The sequence below is a fragment of the Ceratotherium simum genome, chromosome 4, assembly GCF_057802395.1.
Source record: "Ceratotherium simum simum isolate JZ-2026a chromosome 4, ASM5780239v1, whole genome shotgun sequence".
In the NCBI taxonomy this organism is placed as follows: Eukaryota; Metazoa; Chordata; class Mammalia; order Perissodactyla; family Rhinocerotidae; genus Ceratotherium; species Ceratotherium simum.
This window is the reverse complement of record NC_141903.1, coordinates 90,534,320-90,562,231: the sequence shown is the minus strand read 5'-3', so window position 1 is coordinate 90,562,231 and position 27,912 is coordinate 90,534,320. Positions and strand designations below refer to the sequence as shown.

Here is a 27,912-nt window from a genome sequence, read left to right as displayed (position 1 = left end):
CTTGGTACAGAGAGGGAGATACCTTGACAAATGGAGGGTTCCCTTATAAATGTAAATGTTTGGTAAACAGAACATGGATAAGAATGGGCTTAGCAAGGCCTCTCCCAGTCTATAAACACCCAGGGTTAAATTCCCTCCCTTGGGGGGGGGGGGGAAGGGAGGTTAAAGTTTCTTTCAGAGAAAATAATCAAGGTAAAGAGACATATTTTGAGGTAGCTAATTTTGATCTCCCACACTTTTTTGAAAATTAGACTCTGACAATATTAATCCCTCATTACAAATAGATTCCCTCTTGTAACATCTATCTGCCTATCAACTTGGTCCATGGTGTCCTTTTGAAGTTTTAAGTCCTCTACCCATCCCCGCCAACACGCTCTCTCACGCAGTATCTTCTGCATCATTTTTTTTCTTCCCAAAGCCCCAGTGCATGTGTATCCTAGCTGTAAGTCCTTCTAGTCCTTCTATATGAGCGGCTGCCCAGCATGGCTACTGACAGACGGGTGGTGAGGTTCCGGGTGGTGAGGTTCTGCGCCCCAGGAACCCCACCGCCGGAAGAGGTGAAAGCGCCAAACTTGAACCACTAGGCCCTCAGGGCTCTTTCTGCATAATTGTTAACCTCCCACCTGTTCACAGCTCTGCCCTGGGGGTCCTGAGGTGAGGCTTTATTAATTAAAGCTGAATTACCGTTAAAGAAAAGTCTAGACTTGGGAGCCATACACGAATCACCCTTGGTTATCTGGAGTTTGGGGTGGGGGACAGGAGGTTTCGGGCCCCAGGAGAGCCGCGCGCCGCAGGCTCCCCGGCCGGTCGGCAGACCCTTTCCCCTGGCCCGACCCTGCACGGTGGCTGGAGGGGGCGCCGCCCCGCGGGGCCGGGGCGGGGGGGGGGTGGGGCGGGGCGGGGAGCGGCCGTGGGGCGGGGAGCTGCGAGGGGGGGTGCGGAGGGCGGGGTGAGGCGGGGCCGGGAGCGGCCGGGGGCGGGGTGACGGGGGCGGGGCGCGGCGGGGACGCGGGGCGGGGGCCGTCACCTGACTCCGGGGCCGCGCTCGGCGCCTCCTCCCGGCGGGCGGGGCGAGGCGGCAGCCCGGGCAGAGCGGGGCGCCGGGGAGAGCAGCGGGCGGCCATGGAGCGGCGCGGGCGGGGGCTGCCGAGGCTGCTGGCGCTGCTGGCGCTGCTGGCGCTGCAGGGCCCCCGCGCCTGCGCCACGCCGGGCCCGGCGCTCTGGCCCCTGCCGCTGTCGGTGCAGACGTCCCCGCGCCTGCTGCGCCTGGCCCACGAGAGCTTCTACATCGGCCACGACCCCTTCTCCGCGGCCGGCCCCTCGTGCACCATCCTGCAGGAAGCGTTTCGGCGGTGAGCGCCCCGACGGGCGGCCGGGCGGGGAGGGAGGAGGGAAGTGCAGCTGCTGACTTGAAGGGAGTTCGGGAGGAAGATGGGCGCTTGAAGCTTGGGGACCAGGGATCCGCAAAGCTGCTTGTCATGCACGGCCCTCCTCCCTCCGCCGCCAGCCTGGTAACGAGTCAGCCGGCAGAGGGTCCCTAGGTTGGAACACGGCCTGAAACTCCCCTTCCCTTCCGCAATCTCTGTTCCAGACACCGCGTTCCGTGTTTTCATCCGCCCGCTTTGATAGGGTCGTGCGCGCAGTATTCGCTTCTCGTTTTCTTTCTCAGCACCAGTCATGCGCCTGCCCCCAGCTTCCTCCTTCCTTCTTTAGCACCTCACATTCCCGCAGCCCTCTCCTGCCCCGACCCCTTTCCACAGGCGGCGCGCATTGTGTAACTGGAGGGCAGCCCGGGCGCCGGCTGTCCTCGTCACGCCATGTACAGGCCGATTGCACTTGGTGGACGTGTTTCATGCCACACGCCGTCCCCTGCTGTGAGACCTGTGTAGGCGGGACTGTCCTGAGGTGCAGTTTGGTGCTGGCTGTACTGCCTCTTTCATCCCCCAGATTTTTGTCTCTGTTCCCAGCGGGCATTATAGCTTCTCTGTACCTGCAGACACCAGACAGCTGGTGGAAAATGCAAAACTAGCTTAACAACACCTGCTGGCCCCAGGGAGCCTGGAGCTGAGGCTCAGGCTGAAGAGGCCCGGGATGTTGACGGGCAGAGAGGGCTCCGTCCTTCCCTCCGTTCTGTGCAACTAAGTGGATGTTGTTACCCTCGTTTGGACGCACACTCCAATGAGCCTTTGGTATTGAGCGTGCTAACGGTGAGGATGGCTAGAGTCAAGTTGGACGAAGAAGTCAAACCAAGGTGCTTGGTTGCCTTGGGATACTGAGGAGGAAAAAGTACCTGTAGGTCATCTAAAGGAAGATCATGGCCAGGAAGTCTCTGAAAAACACACACTAACCACGTTCGCTTTGGGACTCGGTTTGTAAAATGGGGTTTTCCTTCTGTGCCATACTTCCAGTGAAACAAGGACTTGGTAATGTGCTGATGTGATGTGAGTAGGGCAAGAAAGCATGGGTGACGTAGTTAACAGTGGTTAGATACCCAGGACTTGAATCAGCTGTGAGGTGGTTTACAGACTACGCTTGGCATTTCAAGGCAGTGCTGGTAATTATCTGAAGAGGTTTCGGAACTCACGCCCTGTGTGTGAAGCAGCTATTAATTACACCCTGCATTGTTAGGAAGTGGGTTATAAAACATTAGCCCTTACGGCTAAGGCCTGAAAGCATGCTGGTGAGCGTTCTAGGAACTCAGGAGGGGCGGTATTGAGTTCAGGATAAAAGCACCACGGGGTTGGAAAGATTTAGAGATGATGGGGCTGTTCCGAAAGCTCTGGTCGGTGGGGAACACACACAGCCTAGGCCTCAGCTTGTTCAGAATCCGTGGCTCCTGTCTCTGAAGAGCCCACCTTCTATCACAAACCCTGCTTTGAAACAGTGTGCATTTTGCAGGCATAGAGTTCTGTCTGTCTGGCGCACGGCTGCTGCGTGAGCTTCTAGAACAAGGTCCATCGCATGCTAGTCACTCATTTTTTTAAATGAACCAAGAGTTTTGCTCCCTCAGTTCTTGAAAGGCTAAATTAACCCAGATACTTTGGACACCACTGCCTCAGAACCCTTGGAGTTTTCTGTTAGAGTTTTAATATCTAGGACCAAGATTTTCCTTACTTGAGACAAGCCAGCATCTAACTCAGATCTCAAAGCTACTGGTAGCTTTAATTTCCCTTTTTTAAAAAAATTTTTAATTGTAGCAAAATACACGTAAGATTACCATCTTAACTAACTTTAAGTATATAGTTCAGTGATCTTAATTTCCTTTTGAATCTGCTGAGGTTTTCCTATGAAAAGGGCCCTCAGCGCCGTCTTCCATTCCACACTCTCACTGGTTAACTTCCATCACTTCCCAATCCATCGGAACCTGCCTGCCTCTCTTTACTTCTCTGCAAGAACACGTGACGTTCTTACACATAAGCGGCACACACAACCTTCTGCTGATCAAAATCTATAAAATATTATTTAAATATTTGCTTTGAAGCCTATCCGACCTTTTATCTTTTAGCACCTTCAAGTGTTTAATATCCTCTTTCTCTGATATTTGGGTACCAGCAGTAGGTAAATTTTCAAGGCCCTGGTGAGAATTCTGTGGTCTGGTGACCTTGTTGGGGTTTTATGTATTAACTAGGATACCTTTTGTTGGAAGGTGACAAAAAACCTGCCTCCATCTGGCTTAAGCGGTAAGAACACCTATTCTCTCACACATCAGGAAGTCCAGAAGCAGGGAGGATTTCAGGGCCAGGTGACCAGGTGGCTCCACAGTACCATTAGGGCATCCGTATTCTCTCCACTTCTGCTGGGCCATCATCAGTGTGGCTGCAGCTGGTCCAGGTATCACGTTCAGAGCAAGTTTTCTTCTTGTGGCTCACTTAGGAGAGGAAGCTTCCTACCCACCCCTGCCCCAGCACTGGTCAGAACTGGCTTGCACACGCGAGAGTGATGGGATTGCCTTTCTTGGTGTGATTACTGGTTCTTAACGGAGACGTCTGGTGTGTCACTTGGGAGTGTGGAGGACTTTTAAAATCCCCATGCCTGGATCCCACTCTCAGAGATTCTGATTCTGAAGGTCTGGACATCCGTATGTTCTAAAAGCTCCCCAGGTGATTCTAACGTGCATCTTAGGGTGAGAGCCTCTAGCTGAACTAATATGGGGCAGCATGGATCTGAGGAGTCAACTACAATGGTCACTACTACATAGGTATTTAAAACTTGGCTACGGTGCTTTAAAGTTTTGTTTGAATTTATTTCTCACACAGATATTATGACTATATTTTTGGTTTCTACAAGTGGTATCATGGCCCTGCTAAATCTCCTGTTGAAACGGAGTTACAGCAGCTTCTCGTCTCGGTTGTCCTCGACTCGGACTGTAACGCCTTCCCCAACGTCTCTTCAGACGAGTCCTGTGAGTACTGTGTAATGTGAACATGTCACCTTCACAGCTGCGTGTCACAGACTTCAGTGCCAGGAGCAGGCTCCGTGCCGTGAACTGTTGTGAGTTCTTGGCCAATGAGTTTACAATTCCTATTTTTAAAATTACCATTAAAGTCTGATGATAAAAGTAATACATAGTCATTGTAGAAAATCTATAAGTACAGTAAGTGAAGAGGAGGAAATAAATCACTCATAACCCTAGCACTCAGTTAACCACTGTTATTTCAGGGTTTTTTTGCAAAGTAATACTTTTAAATATTTTACAGATATAAATATAAACATGATAAACAACAACATGAAAACGGTAATCTCTGTACATGTGGTTTTTATATATTCTGCTTTTTTGCATAATACATTATAAACATGTATTTCATTAAATATTTTTCTATGACACCATTTTTAATCGCCAAATAATGTTCTACCACTGTATGGATGTGCCACAACTTACTTGGCTAATCCCTTATTTTTGGACACCTAGGTAATTTCTTAACTTTTATTTTGAAGACAAATCTGTGCTTATATCCATGATCTCTATTTATAATCTAATTTGATGCAAAGATAATGCAGAAGTGGGGGGTGGGAGGTGGAGCTATGTCATTTGATTGACAATATAATCAACATTTAGCTACATGACTTCTTTTGTTGCCTAAGACATTATTCTCTAAGGCTTTTCCCAAATTGTTTTAGAAGGAAGAAACAACTGGGGAGGCCTTTTCTAGAGGGCATACTGACTGGGAGTAATGTGGAATTGTACTAAGGAATCAAAGAGGAGCAGTGTGAGGACGCCGGTGATATGAGATTGGTGCAGAGAGCAGACTGGTGAGCTGGGTGTAGAGACAGAAAGGATACTGCACATCTGAGAGAAAAGAGTGACTCCTTTGTCCTCAGACTGCCTCACAGACAGTTAAGGACACTCTTCATCCTCTTGGTATAGATGAGATTTCTTAATAATACATCTCTTTGAAAAATAACTTCACTTCTCTTCAATCCTGTGCTGTTCTTAGAAGAGAGACAGGATAGTTCACCAGCATTAGCCACATGATCTGGCAGTCAGCACTCAGACGCGATAGGAATTAAGTTTTGCAATCAGAATTGAGATAGAAATGGTCATTAAATTACCAAGGAGGCTTTGCTGACTCTTGGCAATACAGTGACATATTGTGACCCAGGAAATGGAATGTACCCAGACTGGAGAGTTATAGTGTATCTTCCATTCAGCTTTGCAAACCCTCTTTATTCTGAAAGGGAAGCTTCTGGAGACAAGCTGATTGGAAAATTTTCTGGTTGAAGGATAAACTAGTGTTAAGTTTTAAATTAGTTTATGATGATGATAGAAGTAAAACACAAGTGGAAATAACAAGATATCAGCTGTTGCTCTGAGTGTGAGGAAAGGTTGGAGGAGATGACAAGTGTTACAGCATCATCTACTAAGAATAAAAATATGCATACACCCTCAGAACCGGAAGTGGACTAATTTCTACTGTAGAGAAGTAATTACTTATATCAAGGATGTTCAATGCAGTTTGCCTGTAACAATGAAGAATTATAAGCAAAACTAAATGTTCGTCAATAGAAGAATGGCGAATATATCTTTTTCATCCACACTAAGGAATACTAGACGACACTTACGAATACAGAAGCCGAGTTGTGAAGAGCAGACAGGGGGCGCTCGCTAAGGTAAACTGCTGGGTGGGACAAAGGAGGTCGTGTTACACTGTGTATAGCAGAATACCACTCATACATCCACACACACAGGACACGTGCAGAGAGCAACACTGGATTTTCTCGTTACCAGTGTATGGAAATGCCTAGGAAAAGGCCTGGTAAGTATTTCCTCTGAGGAGAATGGAGGGAGTTGAGTGGGCATCTCAAAGGGGATTTTAGCCTTATCAATGATATTTTATTATTTTTAAAGAAGAAGATATTATTTGTATGTACACTCTTCAAAAATCTGTGATGCAAAAAAGTACAGAAGGGGGTAAATGAAAAGTCTAAGATGCTACTCCACCCCACGTCAGGGTTACTGCTAATCACTGTTCACACCGATAATTTTGTTATGAAATAAAAACTGAAATTCTGTAGCTTATGTGTCCATATATTTAGAAAACAAAATCTCCTTCTAACTGCTTTATGTTTGTGGTTTTTGCATTGAGTTGAATCAGAATCCTTTTTAATATCATCCAGTTCTTGGCTATTGGAAAATAATCGGCATCAAGTACATGCATCATGTCAATGTTTTTAGATTATTTTTTGTGCTAATTATTTCTGGGAGATCTCAGAACTATAATGTGGCAAAAAATGTTTTTTAAACGGTGACTAATGGAACGGTGAGCTCTAAGTAGCTATCTAAGAACTGGATATAGATGGAGAGGAACCGTGGTTAGATTGTAGTCATGGTAGCAACCCCGTTCTCAGCCTAACCTTTAGCTAACTCATCACCGTGGTCTTCTGATGGAAAAGCCTACCTTGTCAGAAGGCTGTCACCCAAGAGGGTCTCATGATTACTGGCTGCTGATAGAACTCTTTTTCCCTACCTGCAGGCAATATCATGTGACAGTCTGGGGGGTGGTGGTGGAAGGTGGTGATGCAGCCCAGATATGATTTTAAATCGTAAACCTGCAGCCCCCGAATGTCTTCACTGTGGCAAAGTCTGGACCTGTCACCCTCTTGAGCTTTCAGTCTCTCTGCACCCTGTGCGGCTCTATCTGTGGTTGACTCCACCCCAAATCCCTCTCAACGACTGAAATGACTAGGGGCACCCTTAGGCGGAGTATGAGTTCAAGGATTGAAAGAATAGCCCCGTTGTGCCAGAAGCAGCCAACAAGCCCTGTTCTACATGGATGTGAACTTTGTATTGAGTGGGACAAGGCTGAACTAAGCTAAAGTGAGTCTTAAGGCAGATTTAGGATGATATTGGGGGAAAGTGGGTGCAGGGCGAGTAGAGAAGCATGGAAGGAGAAGGGAAGGAGTGGAGAGAACTCTAGCCTTATGAGTGGAAGGTTGGAGTGATACCAGAGGCTTCACCAAGGGACCATGGGCACTGAGGAATGTGTGCACTTTTGACTTAAAATCCTAGCTTAACTAGGAGCCTACTCTGTTGAGGGCAGTCGGGGAGAATAATTGTCCTGGAGGGAAGATGAGGAATCATGGCGATGACTCCCAAGGTTCTGACTTGAGCCACTCAGCTGGCGGGAGGGTGGAGCTGTGACTCACAGGGATGAGCAGCACAGGACAGGCAGGTGAGGGTGTGGAGCGGCAGAAACGGACGAGTTCAGTTTAGGGCATGTGGAGTTAAAGGAATCTAAGAGAAGGTGTACAGCTGGAGAAACAGGGCTGGTGCTCAGGAGAAAAGAATGGCCCAGAAATACCAGTTCGTTGTTTAGGAAATTCAGTGCATGTCACTGAGGAATGAACAAACAAACCTTTGTCTTTTCAATACAGATACTTTGCTTGTGAAAGAACCAGTAGCTCTCCTTAAGGCCAACAGAGTTTGGGGAGTATTACGAGGTAAGTTCTGGGTACCTTCATTGTTATTTTCTAGTAAAGAAATATTTTCAGTTGGTGCTTTGGGAAATCAAGCACAGCAAAACTTTGCTTCCTTGGACCCTTTACAGGATGGTTTGTTCGGTATTTCCAAAATGATTTCCATTAAATATATACCACTTAAAGTACGGGAGAAAGAGCATTTGGGTTAGGATTATACATTCATTCAGTCTGTAATTCATGGATGCTCTTGGGACTGTAATGTTTATAGAGCTATCAGTGGCCCCAACCCGCTCTGACTAGGGGATTTTGTTTCACTATCACTTCTTACTGCCTTCAGTAGCAAGCATCTTACTTCCCCCATTTTATTTATTTGTTTATTCATACAGAAGGTCTCATATTTATTACTGAACCAGCCTACTAGTGCAGAAGCATAAAAACAAAAAGAAAAATGATTTTCCCAATAAAACATGTCCAGCTGTGCAGACAGTAGTGATGTTTTCAGCTTGGTGTGGTAGGATGCTCGTGACCTTGATAGAGCATGAATACAAGGGCCATCTCGTGTGAGGTTCCTTATAGACTCAGCTTGGCTCCTCTCCAGGGTCTCCTCTTGGAGTTGTACTTGATTTTATTACCAGTTTTCATCCGAATCCACTGGGGAATGGGGCAATTCTGCTTTTCATTTTTTTCTCAAGGAACCGCTTGATTCTGAGAGTCTTGTGAGAAGACATGGTAGGGAACAGAGTCAGCTGCACACACCACAATGGCAGAGAAAGGGAGAGAGCCCCTCCACATTTAAAATTCCTGTGGATTTAGAAACATAACCAAGTTCACAGGAACAGTGTGAAAAGATAAATGTACTCTGGAGAGGTTGGAGGCAGTGGGCAGAGAGGAACCTTAAAAGCTTTTCCTGTGAATTTCAGAGTCTGAACTTCAAAGTTTGGACATTGGGACATTTAGTTTTGCTGTTCAAAAGTTTCTTTTACCTCTTCTTCTAAGTAGATAAGATATTGTTGTACTGACTTCCAAATAGAGTTTTAAAAAAGGAGGGTGATTTTCTTTAATGTGAGCTAACCAACAAAAGGTATAGTAATTAGAAATAAAGAAGGCTTTGGATCTGACTCAGGTTGGTTGTTATCTAAAATAAAATAATCATTGTTATGCTATATGTTTTATAGTCATAATAAAGATTATAATCTCATTTCAAAATAGAACATGAGGATTATCTATAGATATTTACCACAAATTCGGCTGCAATCATCATCATCTAGATTATTTACATACAACGTCATGTGGTTTTAAGCTTATATTAGTCTGACTGGCCTATCTTGCTGGGGTCCGTTAGGGAAAACAGAGCCTTATTGGTGTTTGCTCTGATTCACATCAAAATAAAGAACTTCTGAGACCATTCAGAGACTAGAGTCTAGTCCAAGAAGTCCTTATTTTCTGTTTACCATCAGACTTTCAAAGTAACATGCTCAAAACAATAAGTGTATTGCCACCTAACAAAAAATTCCAAAGTTATTCTTCTTGGTATGGGCCTGTATTTGGGTTGAGGGGGAAGGCATAGCAAAAATGACTTTGAACTATTTTTTTCTTTCCTATTTCCTGTCTAACCCTTTTTTTAAATTATAATTGACATATGACATTATGTTAGTTTCACGTGTACAACATAATGATTCGATATTTGTATATATTGCAAAACGATCACCACAAGTCCAGTTAACATTTGTCACCATATACAGTTATAAAAAAATTTTTTTCTTATGATGAGAGCTTTTAAGATCTACTCTCTTGGCAACTTTCAAATATGCAATAATAAGCAAGTATTAATAACTACAGTCACCATGCTGTACATTACATCCCCATGACTTATTTATTTTATAACTGGAAGTCTGAACCTTTTGACTCTCTTCACGCATTTTGCACACCCCTCACCCCCATCTCTGGCTACCACCAATCTGTTCTGTATATCTATGAGCTTGTTTTTTTTGTTTCTTTCTTTAAGATTCCACATCTAAGTGAGGTCATACGGTATTTGTTTTTCTCTGTCTGACGTATTTCATTTAGCCTAATGCCCTCAGGGTCCATCTATGTTGTCACAAATGGCAAGATTTCATTCTTTTTTATGGCTGAATAATATTCCATAGTATACATATACCACATTTTCTTTAGCCATTCATCCATCAGTAGACAGGCTGCTGCCCGTGTCTTGGCTATTGTAAACAAAGATGCAATGAACATGAAAGTGCATGTATCTTTTTGGGTTGTTTTCATTTTCTTCCAATGAATACCCAGAAGTGGAATTGCTGGATCATATGGTAGCTCTATTTTTCATTTTCTGAGGAACGTCCATTACTGTTTTCCATAGTTGCTGGACCAATTCATATTCCCACAACAGTGCCCAAGGGTTCCCTTTTCTCCACCTCCTCACCAATACTTGTTATCTCTTGTCTTTTTGATAATAGACATTCTAACAGGTATGAGGTGATATCTCATTGTGGTTTGGATTTGCATTTCCCTGATGATTAGTGATGTTCAGCACTTTTTCATGTACCTTTTGGCCATTTGTATATCTTCTTTGAAAAAAATGTCTATTCAGATCTTCTGCCCATTTTTTAATCAGATTATTCTTTTTGGTTTTTTGCTGAGTGTTATAAGTTCTTTATATATTTTGCATATTAAAATATATAATATGATCATGGGGATATGATATCCCCTTATCAGATAAATGATTTACAAATATTTTCTCCCATTTGGTAGGTTGCCTTTTCATTTTGTTAATGGTTTCCTCTGCTGTACAGAAACTTTTTAGTTTGATGTAGTCCCACTTGTTTATTTTTGCTTTTGGTGCGAAATCCAAAATATCACCACTAAGACTGATGTCAAGGAGCTTACTGCCTATGTTTTCTTCTAGGAGTTTATGGTTTCAAGTCTTATATTTAAGTCTTTAATCCATTCTGAGTTAATTTTTGTGTGTGGTATTAGTAGAGCAGTGTCATTCTTTTGCATGTGGCTGTCCAGTTTTCCCAACACCATTTATTGAAGAGACTGTCCTTTCCTTGTTGTACTGTCTTGGCTCCTTTGTCGTAAATTAATTGACCATATATGCTTGGGTTTATTTCTGGGCTCTCTATTCTGTTCTCTTGATCTATGTGTCTGTCTTCATGCCAATACCATACCGTTTTGATGGCTATAGCTTTGTAATATAGTTTAAAATCCAGGAGTGTGATGTTTCGAGTGTTGTTCTTCTTTTTCAATATTGCTTTGGCTATTTGGGGTCTCTTGTGGTTCCATACAAATTTTAAGATTGTTCTAGTTCTGTGAAAAATGCCATTGGAATTTTGATAGAGATTGCATTGAATCTGTAGATGGCTTTGGGTAGTATGGACATTTTAACAGTATTAATTCTTCCAATCCATGAGCATGGAGTATCTTTCCATTTCTTTGTGTCTTCTTCAATTTCTTTTATCAGAGTTTTATAGTTTTTAGTGTAGAGGTAGTTTATCTTCTTGGTTAAATTTATTCCTAGGTATTTTTATCCTTTTTTGATACAACTGTAAATATGATTGTTTTCTTAATTTCTTTCTGATACTTTGTTATTAGTGTATAGAAACAACACATTGTGTATATTGATTTTGTATCCTGCAACTTTACTGAACTCATTGATTAGTTCTAACAGTTTTTGGGTGGAGTCTTTAGGGTTTTCTATATATATCATGTCATCTACAAATAGTGACAATTTTACTTCTTCCTTTCTGATTTAGATGCCTTTTATTTCTTTTTTTTTTTTTAAGATTTTATTTATTTATTTCCCCCCCCAAAGCCCCAGTAGATAGTTGTATGTCATAGCTGCACATCCTTCTAGTTGCTGTATGTGGGACGCGGCCTCAGCATGGCCGGAGAAGCGGTGCATCGGTGCGCGCCCGGGATCTGAACCCGGGCCGCCAGCAGCAGAGCGCACACACTTAACCACTAAGCCACGGGGCTGGCCCGCCTTTTCTTTCTTTTTCTTGCCTAATTGCTCTGGCTAGGACTTCCAATACTATTGGAATAAAAGTGGCCAGAGTGGGCATCCTTCCTTGTCTTGTACCTGATTTTAGACTAGGAAAAGCTTTCAGCTTTTCACTGTTGAGTAGGATGTTAGCTGTGGGTTTGTCATAGATGGCCTTTATTATCTTGAGGTACGTTCCCTCTATAACCACTTTGTTGAGAGTTTTTATCATAAATGGATGTTGAATTTTGTCAAATGCTTTTTCTGCATCTGTTGAAATGACCATATAATCTTTATCCTTCATTTTGTTAATGTGGTGTATCACGCTGATTGATTTGCAGATGTTGAACCATCCTTGCATCCCTGGAATAAATCCCACTTGATCGTGGTGTATGATCCTTTTAATGTATTGTTGAATTCATTTTGCTAATATTTTGTTGAAGATTTTTACGTCTGTTCATCAGAGATTTGGCCTGTAATTTTCTTTTCTTGTGGTGTCTTGTCTGGTTTCGGTATCAAGGTAATGCTGGCCTTGTAAAATGAGTTTGGAAGTGTTCCTTCCTCTTCTATTTTGTGGGAGAGTTTGATTGGTATTAATTTTTCTTTAAATGTTTAGTAGAATTCACTAGTGAAGCCTTCTGGTCCTGGACTTCTGTTTTTTGGGAAGTTTTGATTACTGATACCATCTCCTTACTAGTAATCAATCTGTTTAGATTTTCTGTTTCTTCATGATTCAGTCTTGGTAGGTATGTTTCTAGGAATTTATCCATTTCTTCTAAGTTGTCAAATTTGTTAGCATATAATTATTCATAGTATTCTCTTACAATCCTTTGCATTTCTGTGGTATCAGTTGTAACATCTCCTCTTTCATTCCTGACTTTGAACTATTCTTAGGTTCAAGTTTTTCTCTGGATATATAGTTGTCAGCTAGAATGATGAATTTTGGTAAAGTCAAGGCCAGTTAGAGGAATTGTCCTGTAATATGGTGGGAACAATCCTGTAAAGGTCTTTCACTTCCTTGGTTACAGAAGCCTCCTTGGTGGCCTGTAATATTAAGGGAACAATCCACTTGAGTAAAAAAAATGTTCAGGAGATAGTCTTTGCGGCTCTGAGTAAAATGTTGTAAGTTGGGCCTTTATTTATGGTTTCATGGTGCTTTTTTGAGCCTTTTTGCCCTCTGTTGAGTTTAGGTACCTTCTAAAGTGCCTATAATATTTTATCATAAAAATTTTCTCATAATGCTATGAACTTATTAAGGAACTGGTATTTTGTTTTATTAAATCACTATTGTTTTTTGTATTTATCATTCAAACAAAACCCAGGATATGGGTACAAGGAAGTAAAGCATTTTTATTAGATGGCAACAGGGATTTTTTTAAAATTGAGCTTTGATCTTAGGAAATATGCTAGATGCTATAGGTATAACACTAATTTTATTTGCCTTATCTGGTTATGGTTCTAATGTTTGGGTAATACAACTTTTATTCTCTCAATTTGCTATTTTGTAAATTAATGCAATAAATTATAAATTTTACTTTTCCTAGGTTTAGAGACCTTTAGCCAGTTAATTTATCAAGATTCTTATGGGACTGTAAGTATTATTATTATATGTTACTAAGATTGTTGGATAGACTTTACAACAAGAAAAATGTAAGCTTTTTAGCTATTTATTGCTTCTTGAAGGTTCTTCTCCCCAAATATTCATCTTAGCTGGTAAATGTAAATGTCACACTTTTTTTGTTCTAAAGTAATCTTTTCTCCAGTGCTTACATAGATAGATGTAGTCTTCATTGAGCTCAAGAGAAAAAATTCTAAAAATAAATCAAAATTTTATTTTGTCTTATAGTTCACCATCAATGAATCCATTATTGTTGATTCTCCAAGGTTTCCTCATAGAGGAATTTTAATTGATACAGCCAGACACTATCTGCCAGTTAAGAGTATTCTTAAAACTCTGGTAAGTAATTATTTTATTTTAATCCATTGTCTGTCTGAAGATGTGTCCATTTATGTTGGTTACTTACACTGTTTTAAGATTGGAACAGGGGGATTAGTTTTTCATGTACTAAGTATAAGCACTGGGCTTTCTTCCCTCCCTCCCTTGGGAAGTATATTTCCTCAGCCAAGAAGTGGAGACCCCCCCTGGGGAATCCCTCATTTTCATGGCGGGGCTCAACAAGTATAGTCATGCACCACATAATGATGTTTTGATCAAAAGACCACTATACTACAGTGATCCCTTAAGATTAGCGCCTTATAGTGTAGGTATGTAGTAGGTGTACCATCTAGGTTTGTAAGTATACTCTATGATGTTCGCACGGTGATGAAATCGCCTTATCACCATTTCTCAGAACATTTCCCCATCGTTAAGTGCCCCATGATTGTATTTAGCCAGGAGTGTTAAGAGAAAGACACAGTTTTAATACTGCCTCTTGGCCCTGTCTGTAAACTCCCATTTGTTAAATCATGGGTCCAGACTTTTGGTTAGGAATATATGGTCACCCTGTCTCTAGTTAATGTCCTTTAATTTTGTGGCCTCCACTTACTTTCTTTAAAATAGCATAGAAAGGAGTCTGGGAGCTGCTTTATGCCTAGGGAAATGTTCCAAAGGACTTTGGGTGGTGGGAGTTGGGGCCAAGGTTGACAATAATTATCTTCTCCTATGGACTTTTTATCGGTTCACTCCCACCATCACTGTCAATTTGTAGAGGTGGGGAGGTTTCCTCCCATGTTTTTATGCACCTTCACTTGATCATTTACAAACACACTATGTTATAAAAAAAATTACTTTTACATTTACATTAATACTCTGAATTTTTTTCTCCAAACGACATTATTATCACTTTTATAAAAGAAATAAATGCTTAGAGTAAAAAGTTGGAACAATATAGATATGCATAAAATAGGTGTAATCCCATAATTTCACTTACCAAAGACTGACATAAATTTCTATGTCCCATTTATCTCATTTTAGACTTAAAAAATGAATGTATTAACATAACACGACTTTTTTAAAAACTTAAATGGGATTGCACTTTTGCTACCTTTAAAAAAACTGTTATGGACATCTTTCTTTGAAAGAATACATAAGGTCTGTATCATCATTTTAAACAGTTGAATGTTCCAGTTTATATACCATGATACATATTTAACCAGTCTCATGCTGAGGGACATCTAGGTTAATTTATTATTCTCACAAACAGCACTGCAGAGTAAGTGTTCTTATATTTGCACACTTGTCAGGGTTATTTCCTGAGGATAAATTCCTAGAAGTGAGTTTCTGGGCTTAAAGATGTATACATTTTATGTTTTGGTACATTTTAACTTTTGGTACATACTGTTAGACTGCCTTCTAGAGAAGTCATACCAACATATGCTTGGCCAGCACTGGGGCACACCTTTGCCATCTTCTTTGCTATCTTCTTTGCTAATCTGGTGATGAAGTGTATCTCCTCGTTTTAATTTGCACTTTGATTTTTAGTCAGTATAAGCCTCTTTTACTGTTTGTATTTTTTATGTTGCAAACTGCAAGTTTATTTTCAATGTCCATCTTGTCTTCTAGAATGTTAATTCTTCATAGTCGGTTAAAGAGCTCTTTAATGTTGTATTTGTTTATAGATGAATCAGTGATACTTTTATATTTGTTTGTATTGATGAATTATATACTTATACATCATATATTGTTCTGAGGTGTTCTAAATTTGTTTTTTAAACTATGTTTATAGTGTCTTTTGCCTGTAGAAGTTTTATTTTTTTATGAAGTAATATCTTTTAATCTTGTATAGTTTTTGGCCTTGGGAGGTCTGCTAAGAAAGGCCTCCAAAACAAGGGTATAAATATAAAAATAACCTCTCAAATTTTATTTTAATATTTTACTTTTTCCTATTAAATTCCTCATTTGGTTAGAATTTTCTTTAGTGTATTGTAGGTGCTATATATTTTAATTTTTTTTTCTAAATGGTTAGCCTGTAGTCCCAACACCATTTTTGAGCAACCTCTCATTCCCCCACTGCTTTCAATGTCACCAGTAGCAAATACTAAATTCCCATAATTACACAAATCAGTTTCTGGACTCTCAGTCTGTCCTGTTTACCAGTTTGTCTTCGTGGGCCAGTAGAGATGGTTTTTTAATTTCTGTAACTTTAGAAGTTTGTTTTTTCTTTTCATTTTGAAGTAATTTCATACTTGACAGAAAAGTTGTAAGAAGAGTGCAGAGAACTCCCATACACTCTTTACCCAGACATCCCAATTTTAAAATTGTATCATATTCGCCTTATTCTCCCTCTCTATTTAAACATTTTTTTTTCTAAACCATATGCAAGTTGCACATATGATGCCCCAGTACCCCTTAATATTTCTGTTTGGATTTCCTAAAAAATAGCGTTTATCTCAATAACTATAGTACAACCATTAAAAATCAGGAAATTGGCATACTACCACCATTTAATCCACAAACCTCCTTCAGATTCTCTCAGTTTTTCCAGTCATGTCCTTTCTAAATTCAGCATCCAATCTGGTGTCAAGTGTTGCATTTATTTGTCTCTTTAGCCACTTTCAATTTGGAACCATTTATCTTTCCTTGTCTTTCAAGACTATGACACTTGGAAGAGTTCAGGCCAGTTGCTCTGTGGAGTATACGCCAGCCTGTCTGTGTTCCACATGATGAGAGTCAGGTTATGTGGTTTGGGCAGGAATAAGGCAGAAGTGCTGCTGTGCTCTTCTCTGTGCACGTCAGGTGGCACGATGCCTCTTTATTCCATTGCTGGTAGTGGTAACTCTTAGAACTTGGCTAAGATGTCATCTGCCGGGTCTCTCCACTATAAAAGTTAATTAAGAAGTATTTTGTACTTATTAATAAATAATTAAGTATCTTGTGGGGCAATATTTTGAGATTATGTAATTTCTCTTCTTCACTCTGCGTTTACCCAAAATACTTTCAGCATCTGCAGATAATTCCTGCCCATATCAGTTATTACCAAGATGGCTACCAAGTGGTAATTTTTCTGATTCTGTCGTTCCTTCTTTATTTATTAGTTAGCATTTACTGTAAGGCAGAGCTTCTCTTTGCTTTAAGTATTTATTCATTATTCTTAGCAGTATGTACTAAGGGATTACTGTTTCATCGAGTGTTACTGTCCCTATTTAATAGTCAGATTGTCCTCGCATTGGCCAGCAGGAGTCCTTCTAGCTGCCTCTTGTATCTTTGGGCATGTCTCCTTCAATCTTTGAGTACTTTCTCACTTTTTAGCACATGATAGTCCAGGCTTACCTTTCCTCTTTCCCAGTCCTGGAATCAGACTTTTCTCCAAGGAACCCTTTTAGTAGTGAATGATACTTTGAAACCAAAATCTGGGCTGTAGGTGTACTCGTTGCTTCCAGGCCCTCTCAGCCTACAGAGCTAGAAAATACGTGTCTCTATGTACATACACGTTTATATGAACGCACACACACACATCTTTACCTGTTTCTGCATCTGTCTATATCAGGGTTTGGTCCTTGGGCAAACTACATCCCAAGGACCAAATCCAGTTCGTCACCTGTTTTTGCAAATAAAGTTTTACTGGAAGACAGCCACGTCCATTTGTTTATATATTGTTTCCCTCTACAACTGCAGCATCAGTTGTGACAGAAACTATGGTTCACAAAACCAAATAATTGACTATGTGGCCCTTTACATAAACAGTTTGCAAACGCTTCGTCTTCAAAACCATGAGGAACTCCCTTCTGATGGTGAAAATCCTGCCATTATGCTCAATATATTTACTTCTTTACACAATTCCCTGGTATGTAAGCTATTTCCCAAATGCATCAGCAAATCCCTTCAGCCGTGACGATGGAAAAGGTAGGCTTTAAGGTTTGGTTATCTGGTAGAGGAAATCTCCTCCCTTATTATATCTTTTTCAAATAGTCTGTTTATATTTTATATAAATATATTGTCTGTTCCTCCAGAGTATACATAAAATCAAAATGTCAGTTTCCCCCAAAATTTCTGAGACTTTGATGGAAATTGTATTGAATTTGTACCAAATTTCTTTCATTTCTAAGGAAGGGTTGGCACTCAAATCTCAGAATTGTGGGAATTGTAAGCCCTGGTACTTAAATGAATGCCCCGTTTTTCCTCTGCTCCATTCCCAAACACAGTAGTAGCAGCCAAGAACTGTTTTCCATTCTTGGCTGACGCCTAAATACTTACTGCGGATTTATAAGCTTGCTCCCTTCCCATAAAGCAAAATTATAGCTCTCTGTTTATAATAAATACAAATTCTGTATAGGCTTTTTGAAAAGTGACATGCCATATAAAGTACGTAAGATAAATAATTTATACTTCTTCCACATTCTTTCTTTGCTGAAAAAGTTTTAAAAGGAAGCAGTCATGTACATTGGATTGTGTATTATGGCTGTGGTATATAATTTCTTAACATGTTTGCTTGCAGGACGCCATGGCTTTTAATAAGTTTAATGTTCTCCACTGGCACATAGTTGACGACCAGTCTTTCCCTTATCAGAGCATCGCTTTTCCCAAGTTAAGCAATAAAGTGAGTAATTCATGTTATTGTAGTCTGTCTACAAATATTTTTGGTATAGTTTCATTAGAAGTTTGTAGCTTAAATGTTTCTTCTTATGGATAGAATTAAAGTGTAAAAATTAGATGTTCGTTGTTTTAAATTTTTTTTAATAGGCTGTGGCTTAGCATATTAGATCCATAGAACTGTTCTGTTTTAGTAATTTTTATGTTACTACAAATGTAAACTATCTAGGGGTTGCACAAATAAGATTTTAAAAACTAATGACTATAGGAGACCTGAAGCATTCATGATTAACATAAGGTGAAGTAATTATATTTATCAAGTAGTCCAACTGTATGTTTGTTTTAAACAGAATTGTTTTGAGTCCTGTAAATGACTATTTCTTTTTCTCTCTGAAAAACTACATGAAGTAGGGAATGTTAAAGATGAGAGCTCCTTCTTAGAAAATAATGGTAGTCTCAGAAGTGTTCCGATTGACTGTATAGACCAGCAGAGCCGGGAGCGAGCCTCACTATCACCTCGTTTAGTCCCCCTGTGATACAAAGACAGCCACTGACCCCTGAGAGAAGCTTATGCCTCATCCAAAGTTGCAGTTAGGAAGGGGCAGAGCCAGGACTCTAAATTTCACGCTTTAGGCACAACCCCAGAGCTTTCTCCAACATCACGATGTAGTGTGAAGTGAAATGCACTGCACTCCTGTTTCTGTTTGCTTATGGAAAATTTCATACATATGCAGAAGTAGAATCATTTAATGACTTCCCGTGTCCTCAGCACCCACCTTCAGGAATCCATACATGGCCAATCTTGTATCCCCTGTACTCCCCTCACTGTTATTTTGAAGCAAGTGCCCGACATTGTATCTCATCTGTAAAAAGGCCTTTTTACAAATAAATAACCATAATACATAATCACAGCTAAAAAATTAACAATAATCCAGATAGCCAATCATTATTCCTTAAGTGCCTTTTCTTTTCTTTTTTGTTTTTTTTGCTGAGGAAGATTTGCCCTGAGCTAACATCTGTTCCCAATCTTCCTCTTTTTGCTTGAGGAAGATCGTCTCTGAGCTAACATCTGTGCCAATCTTCCTCTATTTTGTATGTAGGATGCCACCACAGCATGGCTGGTGAGTAAATGAGGTCCAAGCCCGGGATCCAAACCCGCGAACCTGGGCCAATGAAGCAGAGCGTGCGGAACTTTTAACCACGGCCATGGGGCCGGGCCCCACCTTTTGTTTTTTTATAAAAAAAATCTTATTTGCATTGGGATGCAAGTAAGGTCCATACATTACAGTCAGTTAACATGTCTACTAATTCTCTTTTAATCTATAGGTGCCCACCCCTGCCCATCTCTTATTTTTCTTGTGATTTGTTGTTGTTGTTTAAGAAACTAAGTCATTTGTCCTGTAGTCTCCCAGAGTCTAGGTTTTGCTGATTGCATTCCCACAGTGTCAATTATCATGCTCTTCTGTCACCCGTATTTACTATAAACTGGTAGGCAGATCTAGTCTTGATTAGATACAAATTTGATGGTGGGGGTGGGACAAGACTACTTTGTGTGAGTTGAGCATTTATATTTATTTACATATTTATATATTATATTTATACCTTGGGAAATGTGCTGCAGTAACACCTTTAATAGACCTTTATCTTTAGTTACAACCAATATTGAGCTCTAATTTTTCAAGTAACCTATAAAGGGACTCAGGGTAATGTTAAAAAAAAAAAAATCAGGTCTAAGACTTATCAGAGCATCTCTGCGGGATTTTTTAAGCTGACAGTAATTAAGGTGACTTTGAAAGATAACAGCTAAGCTTTGTAATAATGTGTGAATTTTGATTCTAAAACTGATAAGGGTATTGTATTCAGAGCTTTCACTTTGGAATCCAACATTTTATTTCTGTTTTGTTGTATGGTTACCTGAGGTGGAAATAACACCACGGTAGACGTTCCTGGAACAAGAGGCGCTGGTAGAGACGGTAGTTCTGTCATTAAATCTGGAATTAACCCAAATTGTGCTGAGAGCTTATTGATAAGATATGGTGAACAAATAATTTATTTAAATGAGTCATCCAATTTCACATTGGACTATTTAAGAGACTGTGATACAGGATAAATCAGCTATCGGATATCAAAGTGCAAACAGAACTGTTAACAATTCCCAGGACCAAATCCACTTAGTACATTTTAATTTTAATAATTGTGGCTTTTATAGGGAAGCTATTCTTTGTCTCATGTTTATACACCAAATGATGTCCGTATGGTGATTGAATATGCCCGATTACGAGGGATTCGAGTCATACCAGAATTTGATACCCCTGGACATACACGGTCTTGGGGAAAAGGTAAGGAGTGTGTTTTATCAGTTGCCAAGAGTAAACATTTGAGGTCCTGCATCTCTTACTTTAGGAGTTGGTGTTTGCTCATTTTGTTCTTCACTGTGATACGCACAAAGGCAACAATATTGACAGATACAATTCAGTAACTATTATGTCTCTATTGTGAGCAAGTCACTGTGACTAGGCACTGCCTGAAGTATGTAAAAACAAGGGCTAAAGGACAACATGAAAATGGATTACAAATAGTACAACATAAGTGAGATCAAGAGACGGTTCCATGGATGAGGGAACACCAAAAGTGCTTCTGAGAGATCGAGAATGTGCTCGTGTTCTGGTAGAGGGAATAACACGAGGAAAGGCCTGTGGTTGGAGGAGAGGGCAGCAGAAAGGAGGGCCCAGAGGGTGGTTAAGAACTGGCTCTGCAGCCAGACCACCTGGGTCTGAATCCTGCTTCTGCCATATAAACTGAGTGATCTTGGGCAAGTTATAGAACTTCTCATCCTCAGTTTCCCCATCTCTAAAATGGGGATATTAGTAGTAGCTATCATGTAATCTTTTTGAGGATTAAATAATGAATGTGAAGCACATAGCACAGCACCTAGCATTTGTTACTGTTCAATAAATATTATTAGGGTAGACATGGAGAATATTGGGAAGTAAGTCTGGGAAAGTGCAATGTTGAGGGCCTTGGGTGAGGAACGTGGATTCCATCAGGACACATGGAAACCAGTGAAAGTTACTGAGCAGAAGAGCACCATGATGGGAGCAGGAAAACCTATGTGAAAGTGACAGACTGAAAGGGAAAGAGACTGCAGTCCTAGACCAGAATGGTGACAGTGGGAATGACTGATGTACAGAACTGAGAGCCATTCTGGAAATGTAACCCATAGAACTGGCCAACTGACTGACTCCCAGAGGAGAGGGAAGAGACAGACTAGGAGGATGGTGGCACCCTTACCAGAATACGAAAATCAGGAGAAGCTACAGCAGGAGCTTAGGGAAGAGAAAATTTGGTTTTTGTTAGATCGTATTTGAAGTGCAGCCTGGATATCTAATTATGCTCAGCAGGGAATCTGAAGTAGGGACTGAAGCTTAAGAAACAGGACTGGGGAAAGCTGAAGATACAGGAGTCCTTAATATCCGAGATAATACCTGAAGTGGGTAAAATCTCAGAGGGGCTGATGGAGACGGAAACAGAGGTACAGGGATAGGATTTAGGAGACAGTTCTCCCTGATCTTATTTGGAAGAAATTACCATAGTAACTCTTAGTAAATACGCTTATCTTTTTCTGTATAAAATCTCTTATAGCTTCAACAAAATAAAATAGTATAATCATGTGCAAAGCCACGTCTTTGTGATTAAAATTTTCTTTAGAAACAATCTTCATGTTGTCTTCCAGGTCAGAAAGACCTCCTGACTCCATGTTACAATGGACCTAAGCAGTCTGGGACTTTCGGACCTATAAACCCCATTCTGAATACAACTTACAGCTTCCTGTCTAAACTTTTCAAAGAAATTAGTATGGTGTTTCCAGATTATTTCATTCATTTGGGAGGAGATGAAGTAGACTTTCAATGTTGGTATGACAATTCTTTAAAACCCTTATTTTATCTTTTTTTAACCGTTGCATTTAAAGTAGGTGTCGAGGTCTCCACATGAAAAGGGAAGATTGGGGTAGGATCTCTGCTAGCAAGGTTTTAATTTGGCAACACCACTCCTGAGATGGTGGATTTTTGTAGGACCTATATATGGGTGGTATGACAAAGCACAAACTTTTAGGAAGGAGAGTAAGATGCAGAAAAAAATGGAGATTTTAAAAGACTGTAGCGAATGTGAACAGCTTTAGTGAAAGAGGGCAATGATTAAGTGGGGGCGATTTTTCAAGTAAAATTCCTCTTTGCAAATAACCTTAGATGGAGGAGGGGGGTGGGAGGTGGGGAAAGCCATTTTTACAGGAAATCAGCTTCTGGAAAAGATTATTTGCAACAGAAAATAACTCAAAATAAGATAACTCATAATTAAGTTTTAGGTTTAATTTATTCCCTACAAACTATAATAGTTTTAAATCTGCACAAATGATGTTAGGGGTATGTCCTGCTTTAAGTAGATTGGGCGTATCACACTTTTAATGAAATTTTAATCACTGTTTTTGTTTAAGGGAGTCCAATCCAGATGTCCAAAATTTCATGAAGCAAAAAGGCTTTGGGAAAGATTTTACAAAACTAGAAGCTTTCTATATTCAGGAGTAAGTTACTTGAAAGCCTACTTCTGTTCTTATTTCATCAATGCTTTCTGTAAAAATTTTAGCTATTATTTAGTACCGTTTTATTTTTTCATTGTCTCTCCACCCCTTGCCAAAGATAGATGTTGTCTACTTTGTTGTACAAAGTCTAGATGAAAAATCATAAAGAAGGAAGCGATGGCCACTGCTTTTTTTTTTTTTTTCCCCCCCACAAAGCCCCAGTAGATAGTTGTATGTCATAGCTGCACATCCTTCTAGTTGCTGTATGTGGGATGCGGCCTCAGCATGGCCAGGAAGCGGTGCGTCGGTGCGCGCCCTGGATCCGAACCCAGGCCGCCAGTAGCGGAGCACGCGCACTTAACTGCTAAGCCACGGGGCCGGCCCCCAATGCTTTTTTTAAATCAATAACATGGTGGCTCTAAGCCTTTTGCAGTAACTGTGGAAATAAACGATAGCCGTCATCTGTTCTAAGGACTCAGCTTAGAGCCCTGGCTACCCTGCAGAGTCTTCATCACTATCTGGCCCCTGTAATTCATTCCCTTTTGTCAACTCCAGGAGCATTTCTTTCACTTCATACCTGTGCTGTCCAGGATGGGAGCCATTGCCACATGTGGCTGTTTTAAGTTAAAATTGAAGAAAATTAAAAATTCAGTTTCTCAGTCACATTAGTCACATTTCAAGTGTTCAGTGAGGCTTGTGGCTGCCATATTGGAAAGTGCATATTTACACATTTCCATCACTGCAGAAAGTTCTGCTGGACAGTGCTGCTCCATACTAGGAACTGGTAAACTTTTTCTGTAAAGGGCCAGACGCTAAATATTTTAGGCTTTGTGGGCCACATATAGTTGCATATTCTTACTTTTTAAAAAACACTTTACAAATGTAAACCCATTCTCAGCTCATGAGCCATACAAAAACAGGCTTTAGGCTACAGTTTGCCAATCCCTGCACTGGGCAAGCCCAGATTGTGGCCTTTTCCTGTTTAGCTTTTTGTGTGAATCATTCTAATTTTTTTATCCTGCAGAGCACCTGCCATTTTCTAAATATCAGGAAATATTTGTGGACTGTCAGCAACTGTTGAATGTTACTTAGGTGACGTCACAGGCTAGATTATAGTTTCCTTCATTCTAAGATACCCATGAAATGACCAGAGATTGCTGTTGCCACGTCTTCCTGTCTGTGGGGCATGCTTAGCTCATTTATTCAGCCAATGACAGTTAAACCCCTCTGCTGTGTCAGGTTCTGAGCCATGTGCAAGATAGAAGGAACCACAGGAGTCACCACCCAATTTTAGCTGGTTCTGCTGTAAAGCTGTGTATATTATACTGAAAGGCACCTCTCAACATTGCAATCCTTGGTGGGAAATGTGCATGCTTGTTAAACGTATTAAGCTTGTGATCTGAAATAACTTTGTAATTTTTTCCAATGGTAGGCTTTTGGATATTATTTCAACCATAAACAAGGGATCCATAGTGTGGCAAGAAGTTTTTGATGATAAAGTGGAGGTGAGAAGTTTGAAGACTGCGTTTGAATCTGATAATATGAGAGACTTAATGTTCTAACGTCCTGGATGGGAGGAACCCTAATGAAGCTTTCCCCAACATTATGGGGAAATTAGCTTACCTCTCTGTTTTTTAATTTTGTTAGGCAATAGCTGTAGGTGGAGACCAGTGACAATGGTATTTGTTTCTTTTCGTCCATTTACCTCACTCTTTAGTGCCTCCTCCTCCTCCTCATCTCTCCCCTCCTCCCCCACTATCTCATTATTAATCACAAATTAAAGTACTTTAAAGTAAGTTCTTTTTTTAAAAGAGGAGAACAAACATAACACATGAGTATTGCTATTAAGGTAGTTTAAGTAAAATTGTCCACATACATTTAATTTAAATGGCATCTCTCTCTGACATAGTCAGAATTCTTTATTTTCCTTTGGAGCAACTGAGAATTTCCAAGTCCAGCTACTAGTATTACCTTTCCAGGAGGGCTGGTGACATCCTCACAGGTAGAAATGGGGCTAAAGCCTTAGTTCATTGCACCTATATCATGTCATATATAGGCAAAAGTTAAATATCCAACCTTAAGGTTGAGAAAACTTCTAATTTTGAGTCCCTACAACCAATCGCGGTTGGCAGTACCTCTGAGGGGAAAGGGGAAAGAAGAAAACGTGTTATTTTTTCAAGGCTCTTAGACAGTTCTTTTCCTAACTGTAATGCCTTGGGCTTGTGATTTCATCTACTATATCTGCTAGACCTAATGAAATATATTGCAACTTGTAACAGCTGCAGCCAGGCACGGTAGTTCAAGTGTGGAAAACAGAGGCGTATCGTGGAGAACTAAGTCAAGTCACAGCGGATGGCTTCCCTGTGCTCCTTTCTGCTCCGTGGTACTTAGATTACATTAGTTATGGACAAGACTGGGAGAAATACTATCAAGTGGAACCTCTTGATTTTGATGGTAAGTGAAGCAACCATCAGTACCTTGATTTGTTAGTTTTCTTCTCTGCGCTCCACCAGGAAATCCTTACCTACATATTACCCACTAACTCTCCTCCCTTTTAGGTTTGATCCTTGATTTTGTGTTTACTTAAAAAGAAAAGCCTCAGTATCATTTTAAACTTTGTAAAAGAAATCATATCCTGGCCTAAATAAAGAACTTCAACAGTGGATTCCCTTAGATTGTATCTCCATTTTCACTGAGTCTTGTTACTCACTCTCTACATTTTAAAGATGTTTGAGGGCCGGCCCTGTGGCTTGGTGGTTAAGTGCGCGCGCTGCAATGCTGGTGGCCCGGGTTCGGATCCCGGGTGCGCATCGAGGCACCACTTCTCCGTCCATCCTGAGGCCGAGTCCCACATACAGCAACTAGAAGGATGTGTAGCTATGACATACAACTATCTACTGGGGCTTTGGGGGGAAAAAATAAAATAAATAAAATCTTTAAAGATGTTTGACTGCATGACCCCTGTAGCTCCTCTTCTGACCTGCCTCTCCAATGTAAGACACCAAGCAGGCTTTAAACTAGCCCGGTGGATTTCAGGCTGCGTAGCCTAGGGTTCTGAGGAGCAGGCATCCTGGGGGGAGGCGGTGGGAGGGGCTGTCTGAGTGTCGGAGCTGCAGGCTTCAGAGCCCCTGCATGAAGAACAGTTGCTGCTTTGTCCAGTTCTGTACGCCAGACTTGATTATAAAATTTTCTTTGAGAAAAAGGATTTTGCTGTTAAAGTTTCAAAACCGTAAGTCTCTTATGAATTGACTGAACGGTTTCTATAGAAAACATTTTCTGAGAATCAAAAAGTCATAATTACTGTAAAATGAATATATCAAGAGGTAAATATGGAAGGCAGGAGTGGTGGTCACTAGAATTCCAACTTGTATGCCCCAGCACACTACTCACACACAACCAGGGGAAAAAATGCTTCTGGTGTCCAAATAAGTTTGCATAAAACCCAAATAAAAGGTTATCTTGAATACCGGCCCACCACATTAGTTGACATATGCTAATAAGCACTGTGTGAACCACAGGGTCAGGGGTGGGAATCAAGTTTGCCACAACCATGAACATCTCCCAAGGTCCTGCTGACTGTGGGAGAGAAATGTTGAGAAATGTTGTCCTAGGATAAAGAGAGAAGGAGAAATCAGTATTGCCTCTGTATACAAGCCTTGAGCTGCAACTACTTAACTTACATCAATTCAATGATTTTAATGTAGGTTCTCCAAAACAGAAGAAACTTGTCATTGGTGGAGAAGCTTGTCTATGGGGCGAATATGTGGATGCAACTAATCTCACTCCAAGATTATGGTATGGAATTTAATGACATTTGAATTAAGGTGCCTTAGCTTTCCTTCTCCATCCAAGTAGGAAAGCACTAGGAATTTCCCCAAGTATATGATTTTGATATTTATTTAAGAAAATATGAATTTAAACTGCTTGGGCCGACATGGTTTAAATTTTAGGCCTCGGGCAAGTGCTGTTGGTGAGAGACTCTGGAGTCATAAAGAGGTCCGAGATGTAGAGGACGCCTACAAGAGACTAGCGATTCACCGCTGCAGAATGGTCAGGTAAGACAAATATTTACGTTGCAAGTTAGGATACTATTCAATCCAGGATGATTTTTAACCTTATTTAGCGTTAGCTAGATTCTTGGGGTTTTTTTTGCTATAAATAGAAATGTATGTCACCTAAGAAGTAATGATTTAATTAGGAGAAATTGGGAGCTATTTTTTGTAGGTAAGACAATAATACCTATAAGGAGAAGAAATATTTGGACTTAAAATGGTTTTATAGATATATTAAATTTTGGTGTAACTTAGAACTCCATCTTGAATCACTTTAACAATCTTTTTTCAATGAGTAACGCTATGGTTTAGTGATTCTGATTTAAGCTACTAAGTTCTTTATGATAGAGATGAGTTATATCAAACTAAATCAGTTTTTATTCATACGGTATCTGTTCTACAGACGCGGAATAGCTGCAGAGCCTCTTTTTACTGGATATTGTAGCCATGACGACAAAATGTAAAAATGAGCTGAAACAAAAACAGGAGGAGAAAAAAGCCCAAAGCAATCTGTACTACAATCAACTTGATTTTGAAATCATGTAAATTAAGATTTGGTATATAAATAAAATCTTTTTCTTGATTGAATCTCTATCTTATTACACATTACATAGAGAAGACTGGCATCTCTCTTGTGAGAGAAGGTTCAAAAGAGCTTGTGCTGTCACGGTCTATATTCCAAAAGGCGGAGGTCTTTACTACTGACAGTAATAACTCCGTAGGTACACAATACAGCTTAGGTACATTCACTTTCAGCATCAAGGCACATGTCTCATTACAGGCTTGATTCCAGACCACCAGAATAAAGCAAGTCACACGAATTTTCTGGTTTCCCAGTGCATATAAA

The 27,912-nt window shown here is 40.4% G+C and overlaps 2 protein-coding genes and 1 pseudogene across 2 annotated transcripts in view; 1 reads left to right on the top strand and 2 right to left on the bottom strand.

The window, feature by feature from the left end:
- Positions 1-1,096: 1,096 nt before the first annotated feature.
- On the top strand, positions 1,097-27,653 carry HEXB (hexosaminidase subunit beta). Its single transcript, XM_004420539.3, has 14 exons — positions 1,097-1,352; positions 4,257-4,402; positions 7,873-7,938; positions 13,453-13,499; positions 13,755-13,865; positions 18,343-18,444; positions 20,647-20,776; positions 22,171-22,351; positions 22,930-23,016; positions 24,446-24,518; positions 25,293-25,467; positions 26,718-26,808; positions 26,964-27,068; positions 27,469-27,653. The coding sequence occupies exons 1-14, from the start codon at positions 1,123-1,125 to the stop codon at positions 27,527-27,529; spliced, it is 1,605 nt and encodes a 534-aa protein (XP_004420596.2). The 5' UTR covers positions 1,097-1,122; the 3' UTR covers positions 27,530-27,653.
- On the bottom strand, positions 4,398-13,759 carry LOC147917365 (large ribosomal subunit protein eL39-like; annotated as a pseudogene).
- Positions 25,865-27,912, bottom strand: part of GFM2 (GTP dependent ribosome recycling factor mitochondrial 2) — a 60,372-nt gene continuing 58,324 nt past the window's right edge. Inside the window, exon 23 of the transcript XR_015552043.1 lies at positions 25,865-26,620. The gene's annotated coding sequence lies outside the window, so the exon portion shown is untranslated. The remainder of the gene's footprint in view (positions 26,621-27,912) is intronic.

What these genes read in the sequence shown, in the direction of transcription:
- HEXB (XM_004420539.3), top strand. Translation starts at nt 1,123, where the DNA reads ATGGAGCGGCGCGGGCGGGGGCTGCCGAGGCTGCTGGCGCTGCTGGCG. An exon ending in GAAGCTTTCTATATTCAGGA is followed by an intron (nt 23,017 to 24,445) that starts GTAAGTTACTTG and finishes TTCCAATGGTAG; the next exon opens with GCTTTTGGATATTATTTCAA. An exon ending in CACCGCTGCAGAATGGTCAG is followed by an intron (nt 27,069 to 27,468) that starts GTAAGACAAATA and finishes TCTGTTCTACAG; the next exon opens with ACGCGGAATAGCTGCAGAGC.